This window comes from Temnothorax curvispinosus, unplaced genomic scaffold (assembly GCF_003070985.1).
Source record: "Temnothorax curvispinosus isolate PA1 unplaced genomic scaffold, ASM307098v1 QBEX01001101.1, whole genome shotgun sequence".
Lineage (NCBI taxonomy): Eukaryota > Metazoa > Arthropoda > Insecta > Hymenoptera > Formicidae > Temnothorax > Temnothorax curvispinosus.
The window spans coordinates 60329-68705 of NW_020210881.1; the positions used below are offsets into that span (position 1 = coordinate 60329).

At 33.8% G+C, this 8377-nt stretch overlaps 2 protein-coding genes across 4 annotated transcripts in view; both read left to right on the forward strand.

The window, feature by feature from the left end:
• The first annotated feature begins 114 nt into the window (after window positions 1-114).
• Window positions 115-5101, forward strand: LOC112459982 (polyadenylate-binding protein 2-like). Its single transcript, XM_025024382.1, has 6 exons — window positions 115-225; window positions 291-491; window positions 2084-2391; window positions 2763-2991; window positions 3786-4154; window positions 4811-5101. Exons 1-6 carry the CDS (start codon window positions 198-200, stop codon window positions 4849-4851), a joined length of 1176 nt encoding a protein of 391 aa, XP_024880150.1. The 5' UTR covers window positions 115-197; the 3' UTR covers window positions 4852-5101.
• LOC112459967 (leukotriene A-4 hydrolase-like) overlaps window positions 5012-8377 on the forward strand; it is a 5843-nt gene continuing 2477 nt past the window's right edge. Inside the window, exons 1-5 of one of the 3 annotated variants that reach the window (XM_025024361.1) lie at window positions 5012-5101; window positions 6991-7154; window positions 7615-7736; window positions 7826-8071; window positions 8150-8218. In XM_025024361.1, the coding sequence (XP_024880129.1) occupies window positions 7106-7154; window positions 7615-7736; window positions 7826-8071; window positions 8150-8218 (486 nt within the window). In that variant the 5' untranslated portion in view covers window positions 5012-5101; window positions 6991-7105. Of the gene's footprint in view, window positions 5102-5193; window positions 7155-7614; window positions 7737-7825; window positions 8072-8149; window positions 8219-8377 lie in introns of those variants that run through there. The other 2 variants (XM_025024354.1, XM_025024370.1) reach the window with 2 other exon arrangements.

The window sequence follows — 8377 nt, forward strand, 5'->3', positions numbered from 1 at the left end:
AATTCAATTGTGATTGGTCAATTCTTGCGACTCACGACTTTTGCGACTCGCATTGTAGACTCCGCATAAGTTTTTCTATGTATACATACCACGGCCTTTTGTCTAGCCTTTGGTCACAGTTACAATTGGTAATTGATATTGCTGGTAGATGTCTCCGTGTTGTTCACGTTTGTTCATGTGTGCATTCGTCTGAATGTATGCACTACGTTTACTTTTTCCGCAGAGGTAGGCCACAAACTTATATCTACTTCGCGAAATCGTCTCCTTTTTCCCAGCGAGATATTCCACAGCTGTCGCCATGAATTCTGGTGCGTTCAATAACTTCAGAACCTCGCTCTACGTGCTCAACCTGCATGTCGACGTCACCGAGACGATGCTGGACAAGATATTTTCAACGGTCGGGCACGTGAGGCTCATAAAAGTATTCCGCAACAAGAATACCAACACCTCTCTCGGCTACGCATACGTTGACTTCAAGTACTGGCTCGAAGGTAATTTCATATTTTTATTATTATTTTTGTTGTTATTATTATTATTATTATTATTATTAATTACGTTGCCCAATGTCCCATTCCCACAATGGCAGTGGTATGGTAAAACCCACGTGGTCAACGTGTACATCATCGGTACACGTGAATCGCCACGTGCTGCTTTCATGCGTCGCGCCGACGCGCGCACCGTTCAATTCTCGAACCATCGGCATGCTTTTCTGACATCCTACTCCGACATATGACTTGAGCCGGTTCTACAATACATCGCAAACGATGGCAACTGCTATTATAGTTGAAAAGTGTTATTTCTGATTGCCGACTGACAGTTAGCGTCGCCAAAAAAGTTAAAAAAGTTCGCCAACTCTCTTTTAACAACTGCAATTGACAAGTGCAACGTGGAAATAACACTTTTCAACTACCAGTTGTCATATCGTTTGCGACGTATTGTACAACCGGCCTTAATACTTTGACTGCCACTATATATATTGTTAGCTCTATATTATTTAAAATTCTATATTAGAATTTTAAATGGTACAAACAGTTAAAAATATAGACATAACAATATAAACAAGTAGATAACAATATAAAGTATAAAGTGCACTATTCAACGTAGTGCTCATAAGGATACAATTTTATCTATATAATCACACATTACACATTATTTCATTATATATCTTACCATAATGCAGACTGTGAGTATTGTAACGCACACGATGAAGCAGGGCACACACACTTTTCCGTAGAACGTAACAGTAAGGTTTCGACCAGTTGCGTTACTTGATTCGGCCGTCTGTAACCGTAGAAGTAAGAATTGAACAACGCGATTGGTCGAAACCTTACTGTTACGTTCTACGGAAAGTGTGTGTGTGGCCAGCTTTAGACAAAACTTGCTAGGCAGGCAACGTGTTAACTTTTTTTTTAAGCTACACATTTTAAATGAACTCGAGACAACTCGGACTTCAGAGATATTTTGTTTGTTATCAATTAGAAAAGCACCTATTTTTATATTATATTAAAGGATAGAATCATGGAAAACATTAATATATATCTTATTCTGTAATTTTACATTAATTTCAATTGTGAGAGAAAAAAAGGAATCATAATTTGTAAATTTTAATTGAAAACAGCGAATTTACAACCTATAACTTGGTTTAGTAAATGTATTGCGAGATACGCAAACAGAAAAATACAAGATTTATTCTTTTTATATTATATTATACTTAGGAGGATGAGTTCATAGAAAATTATGGTCGCTGTGCAATTGCTCGTCGCACACATTGCGCTCAAGTTATGTGAGCGAGTTACTTTTTGTACATTTTCAAAAGTTATTTGGAATAAAGACACTTTTTTGCGTTCCACTCTACAAACATATCCAATACTATAATTTAACTTAAAAATATTGAGTTTTTGCAGATGCATCTTTAGTTTACAAACTTTCGACAGTTGCAAGAGCAAGTGTATTATACACACATAAATTTATTTAACAATAAGGAATATACACTTTTAAGCATGGCAGTAAAATATTTAAATTATTCAACTTTCGCAAAGATGATACATTAGCATAAATACATGTGTGAACGTTTGTGTTTCAGCCAAACTGGCCATTGATATAATAAATTTCTGCATTATAAACGGGCGGCCTATTCATATCATGTGGGATGAGGACTTTCCCATTTTAACCAAGTTTGATGACAAAAATGTATCTATTACAAACCTAGACAAAAAGATAGATCATCAAGCGCTGTACGATACGTTTTCCGCGTTCGGCAAGATAGTGACGTGTAAGGTTGAGAAAAGCGAATCAAAGGGCACGTCAAAGGGTTATGTCCATTTTGAAACGAAGGAAGCAGCCGACAAATCTATCGAGGAGATCAACAAGATGTTGCGAAGTGGCAGGAAGGTAGAGTAACGCTCTTTACCCATCAGGATAAAAGTTGTCACTCGATTGATTCGTTTATCAAATCCATAGACTTATGTACATAGACTGTGGGAGCTTGCAAGGCAAGACTTAACGAAAAGAATAGTTATATTCCCTTTCTATTGTCCTCCGACATGTCCTTGTCGCACAGAAAGAAAAGAAAAGGTTTAGTTCTTATCACGCAAAACTTTTTTCAATAGAAGTTAAGCCAAACAAAAATAGATTGCCCTTGCGCTTGTTCTCTCTTTCTCTGGTGTCATAGCTTTTTGTAGAAGCGCTCAGTCCATGTATATGTCAGTCTTTGATCAAATGAATGTTTCTTTTTTGTTTCTCAATGTGGATTGCGCTCACAGGTGTACGTCGGCAAGTTCATCCCACGTATGGAACGCCGAAAGGATTTGGATGAAAAGGCTGATGTTTCATTGTTCCCAAATTTTCACTTTGACGAGGAAATGTCTTTGACTGACAAGCTGAATTACGTTCAGGACGATTACAAGCCACAAAATGCTGATCAAGAATGTCAAGTAGCAGTGGCACAGCTTGAAATCTATCGTGACATTATGTTCGCCGAACGTAATACAGGTAATATTAAGGAAATTATGAATAGAATGTTACAAAAGTAAATTATTATTACGCCTGTAACAGTAATTTGCTTTTGTTTAAAGTTAAACCTGTATTTCTTTAATCCTTAAGATACAAATATGGGTATTACGTCCGATCAATTTCTATCCATAAGTTTCTCGAAATTTTAAAAAGTTTTCCATTTCTTATCCGCTCCTAGAAAAATGTTCGTCTTGGGAGAGACCTTTGTGTTATGGGGCGAAACCAAAACTATCAGTTTCTCTGTAAATAACATGTCAAGATAAGAGTTAATCATCCTGATAGAAATCGATTAGATAAGAATTGGATTAGAATCCAGTCTTGTAAGTTTAACTATGAATCAGTCTCTTGTGTACAGAACCAGGCATTATCCTGTATTGTTATCATTTGTATTATTTATTTTATCGGAGTTTGTTTTGAACATCTAACAGATTAGTCATGTATAAAGAAGTACCACAAACCGCTATTAAAAATGAAATTAAAAAGTTATAAATGTCTCGAAAGGCTTGAAAGCAACCAGAAAAGTTGTTGTCTTTTAGTGGTATATCTGAAATGGTTTCTATAGAGGATGGTCTGTAAAAATAAAATTATTATTTGTTAATTAAACTTATTTTCTTATCTTACAAATGAATGAATATGAATATGTACTTAATTATTGTAACAATATAATTGCCTTAACATTATTATATTGATTATAATATTGTACAATAATAATTGTAGTTGGATTCAAATATTAGTGAAAATAATTGTTACTTTACAATCTCTCTGTGTTTCAGATTTACAAGCAGTTGGTGGTGTCAGACTAAGCCGTTTCAGGACGTATCCAGCCGTATCCAGTTTTCGTAGAGGATATACACGGCGTGTAGAGGATATACACGTGCGCAGCGAGCAGTCACTGCAGTTCCATTCGGGCAATTGGTTCACGCCTTTGACTGGCCCACATTTAGAGCCAGGAGCAGCCGCTCGCAGCGAGCAGTCACTGCAGTTCCATTTGGGCCATTGGTTCACGCCTTTGACTGGCCTATATTTAGAGCCAGGAGCAGCCGCTCGCAGCGTCAATCGCAGGGCAACAGCAAAGCTGACAAAAGCAAATGCTAAGAGAATTCCTTACAGACTCCAAAACACGTATCATCCACGACTGACTGGTATCGTTTGAAGATTGCAGAATATTTGACGAATAACTGCACAGCCAACGTGTGACCATTTTGCATGCTCATATGCAGATTATTTCGCATAAGGCATTTCCAGGGTTACATTTACACGAAAAGAAGCAACGACATTGGCTAGGCATTCCTATACTTCTGCTGTAGTAGCGAGTGAAGCCTGAAATTGACAGTTTGAGACAGAGCGAGAAAGTTGATTTGCCTCTAATACTTTCTCACTTTTTCTTTCTTTCTCTAGTATAAAATATTTTGTCAAACGCGCGCGTTTGAGAAAAGCACGCATTTGATTAGTGTAACCTATGGAGATGCATGTTTGATGCGCGTTATAACGCGCGGAAACGCGTGCATGGAAACCAGGGATAATGGCGACTCTTTACAGTCGCTCTAAAGGCCTCTGTCCACGATGCTAAAATTTGGTCTAAGTTCTCGGACCAAGTTCTAGCATCGTGGACACAGGCCTTAAGCTAGAGTGAAAAAGGGCAATTAGGGGCAAATTATATACGTCATTGGAAAGAAGTTGCAACAAATGTTGATTATTCATATAACAAAGTTGGCTGCAAATGTGTGAACTATATTATTTAATTTCTAAAAACCTTCAGAAACTATTTTCTTTAACATATATTCTCTTTTTATAATAGGTCTTGACAGTCCTCTTGATCTACGGATAAAGAAGCTTTGATGAGAAGTATTATACTTTACGAAATATCTAGAAAGGCTTGCGCTACACCACACATGCGCCAGAAATCCAGCAATCTTCCAACACTGCTGACCGGTAAGATCATCGGTATATTGCAGAAGATGCGATTGCGACGACAGCAAATCTTTACATACTGGAGCACGTGGAATCCGAGAAGGCCAAACTCGACGAAGCCGTGGCCGTATTACTGTGGCGTGAGCACTTATCAGGCTAAGCAGTCGCACAAAAAAAAGTAATAAAAATAAAACGTCTTATCGATAATCTTTATTTTTAATAAGAATTAAATATCAATAAGTTTTAAATTTGATTCGATGTACATCGTAGTTTTGTTCACTATTTTATTTTATTTCTTTAAATTTATACAATTATAATCGTGTCAATTGTATGTTTTTGTAACGGATTTACTTTCCAAGACGTAACCGGCTCCGAGATATCACTTGAGAAAACAGTAATGTACTTTTTACGATATAAAATTTCAAGGGAGAAATATCTTCGTATTCGGCATATTAGAATGCGGACACGTTTTCTGAATGAGCGGTTACGTTCGCCTTGTATTTGTTTACTGAAGGAAATGGAATTGTGAAAAATTCCTAGTTTTAGAATTTTAAGATAAATATTTCTTTCAAGATACATGTATATAAGACTAATGTTCAGCAGATGTAACGATTGACTTATGAAAAGTTGATTTAATTCAATAGATCTCATGTGTAATAGACAGTATTAGATATTCAATAGATCTCATGTGTAATAGACAGTATTAGATAGGATATAACCGCAGGCAATCATCGCTTAACGTATACAATTGTTACATCTGCTGAATAGATTTTTTGTTTTAATACTTTTTTGTCTAATATTAGTTTTCAACTATTTCTTACCAATTTTTTGCAAAATGTAATTAATTGATTTTATTTCATTATTTTTAAATAAAAATGATCAGAACAGTGAAATTTTTGTTAAAATGTTATTTTATAATTAATTTTTTAATTATGTTTTAAAATAAAGCTAGATTTGATCCGAAAAAATGGCTCAAAGTGGTCAAATTTCAAATAAAAAAGAAACAAAATTTTGATATAACGTAAACAAATGATTACCGGGGGTGCTACGGAGGCACCTATCATAATCTACCAACAAAACTAAATAATTATTTTGGTTGTACTGTGTAATGAAAAAAATGTGTTGATACGCAGGAAAATTTGTATTTTGTGACTGAATCAAAATATGAAATAAATATGAAAAAAGTTCTTTAAAGATGTGATATCAGAATCAATTAAGTCGCGAGCTTGGAAGCCGTTTGTATGATATATCATGAAAATCTTGGCATTAATTATATGAAAAATATCTCGTTAGTTCTGAAACAGAGAGCTAATATTATTATTGAGGACATAAACGTACTTTCCTTGATAACTTGCACAGTTGTGACTGCATCTGGTTTCAGTTTATCTTTATGGTTTCTATATAATTTAAAAATATTAAAAATATATAGATAAATAATTTTTAATTTATCCAAATATATCACACATGCATGGTATCTTTTATTGCTTAACAATATTTTCCTCAAATTTGCAATACGCAATGTGCACAGGTTTAAGGAAGTATACGCGATAAACGATAAATATATATCCTCGTCTTCTACACCTAATCAACTATCTCGGAAACTTATACATCCTTCAATATGTGACAAATGGACAAGACATCATAATTACGAAGCATAAAAATAATCATATACATATATCGCATGATTTCTTTCAATAAATATGTCGCGTATTTATTGCACTGTGTAGATCGCGTACGATTTTCAATTTTGTGAATTTCTTATCGAGGAACAGCGTTAATATAACTATATATTTAATTTGTATAACGTCATTTCAAAATCGTCTTTTCTTCCGCTATTATTTCCACGATTCTCATGGTGAAATTGTTCAACTGCAAATCTGATATCTCGATTATATGCTGTAGTATTATGTTTCAGTATTTAAATTCTAAACGAATAAATACAAAAATAAAGCCTAGTAAGTCTAACGGAAGTAAACAATCCCTCGATTTGTCACATATATACTCTGTCCTTCATATTAGTGGTTGAAAGTCACAGTTTCTTCGGCTATCCGGTATTCTAATAAACAGACATGTGTTGCCAGACAAAGGAAAACATGAGCAAAGGTAGAACTATATAACTGCTGTCAGTTCACAACGGTCCGTTACAGAGGATTATTAGGAGCTGTAGAGTGACTCTGCTAAAATGGATATTCTTTCAACAAATAATGATCCATACAGCTGTGCGCTACCAGGTACTTTAATTATTTAATTAGCTACATTAAAATGACGTAAAGCATTTAAAATGTTTTTATTTACTCTTTTTTAAGAATATGGAATGAAATGACAAATATGTTAACACAATTCATTTGGGAAGACGAGATTCTCTTCCCGTTGTACATATATTTATTAACATACTTGTCTTTAGTAATTAACAATTTTCAAAATTAGATTGCTAATTTGCGACGTTAATTAACTTACAATATTCTCAAGTGCATATACTGTGTTAGCATAAAGACTTGAAAATTATTTACGTATTATAAATATATCAAGAAACACGGTAATGTCTCGCGTAAATAATACCGTACGCAATTATTATATTAATTTTAATTACAATATATCGTTTTTGTCATGTGCATTACATTTCTATATTACCAATTATTATCAATATTAACTTATATATTTTTTAAATTTATGTACTTGTCTAATTATTAGAACTTGCGCGTGTGATCCATACCCATTTAGAGTTGAAAGTGGATTTTGATCAAAAAGTTCTTGAAGGGAAAGCGATTTTGAATATAGTAAAAAAATATGAAAATTGTGAAAAAGGGACTATTGTGAGTATAAGTAGTGAGATGTTTCTTTCTACATTCAGAAAAAATTTTATTTTATTATTGATATGTATGGTAATGTCGAATAATTATAGTTTCTGGATAGCTGCAATCTTGATATAATAAAAGTCACAGATTCTAATACTGGGTTACCGTTATGTTATGATATTGGACTTAATTGTTCTTGCGGAAATATATTTAAGATAGAGTTGCTAGGAAAAAATGTATTACATAAAATAGAGATTGAATACAGAACAAGTGAACATTCACATGCACTAATTTGGCTAACACCTGAGCAAACTGCCGATGGCAAACATCCTTTCCTATTGTCTAACACTAAGGTAAACTTATAGTTAAATAGATAAATAAACAAATCAATTTATCTTGATCAACGTACGTTAAGAATTAAAATCTTTTAGTATACATATGCAAGAGCCATGTTCCCATGCCAAGACACACCGTCTGTTAAGACTACGTATTCAGCTAAGGTAAAAATTTATACATAGACGGTATTTATATGGATTCTTTACTTATTTATACATATAAACACAGTAACATGATTATTATTAATACAATTCATAAAGTAATGAAAAGTTTGGAAAGAAATTGTCATGTGTAAATAAAATTAATTTAAATGTATGTTTGTG

Bases quoted from the DNA above. Each gene is read 5' to 3' on its own strand.
- LOC112459982 (XM_025024382.1), top strand. From the start codon at position 198: ATGCACTACGTTTACTTTTTCCGCAGAG. The intron at 2,392-2,762 runs GTAGAGTAACGC...TTGCGCTCACAG, and splicing joins TGTTGCGAAGTGGCAGGAAG to GTGTACGTCGGCAAGTTCAT. The intron at 4,155-4,810 runs GTATCGTTTGAA...TTTTTATAATAG, and splicing joins GTATCATCCACGACTGACTG to GTCTTGACAGTCCTCTTGAT.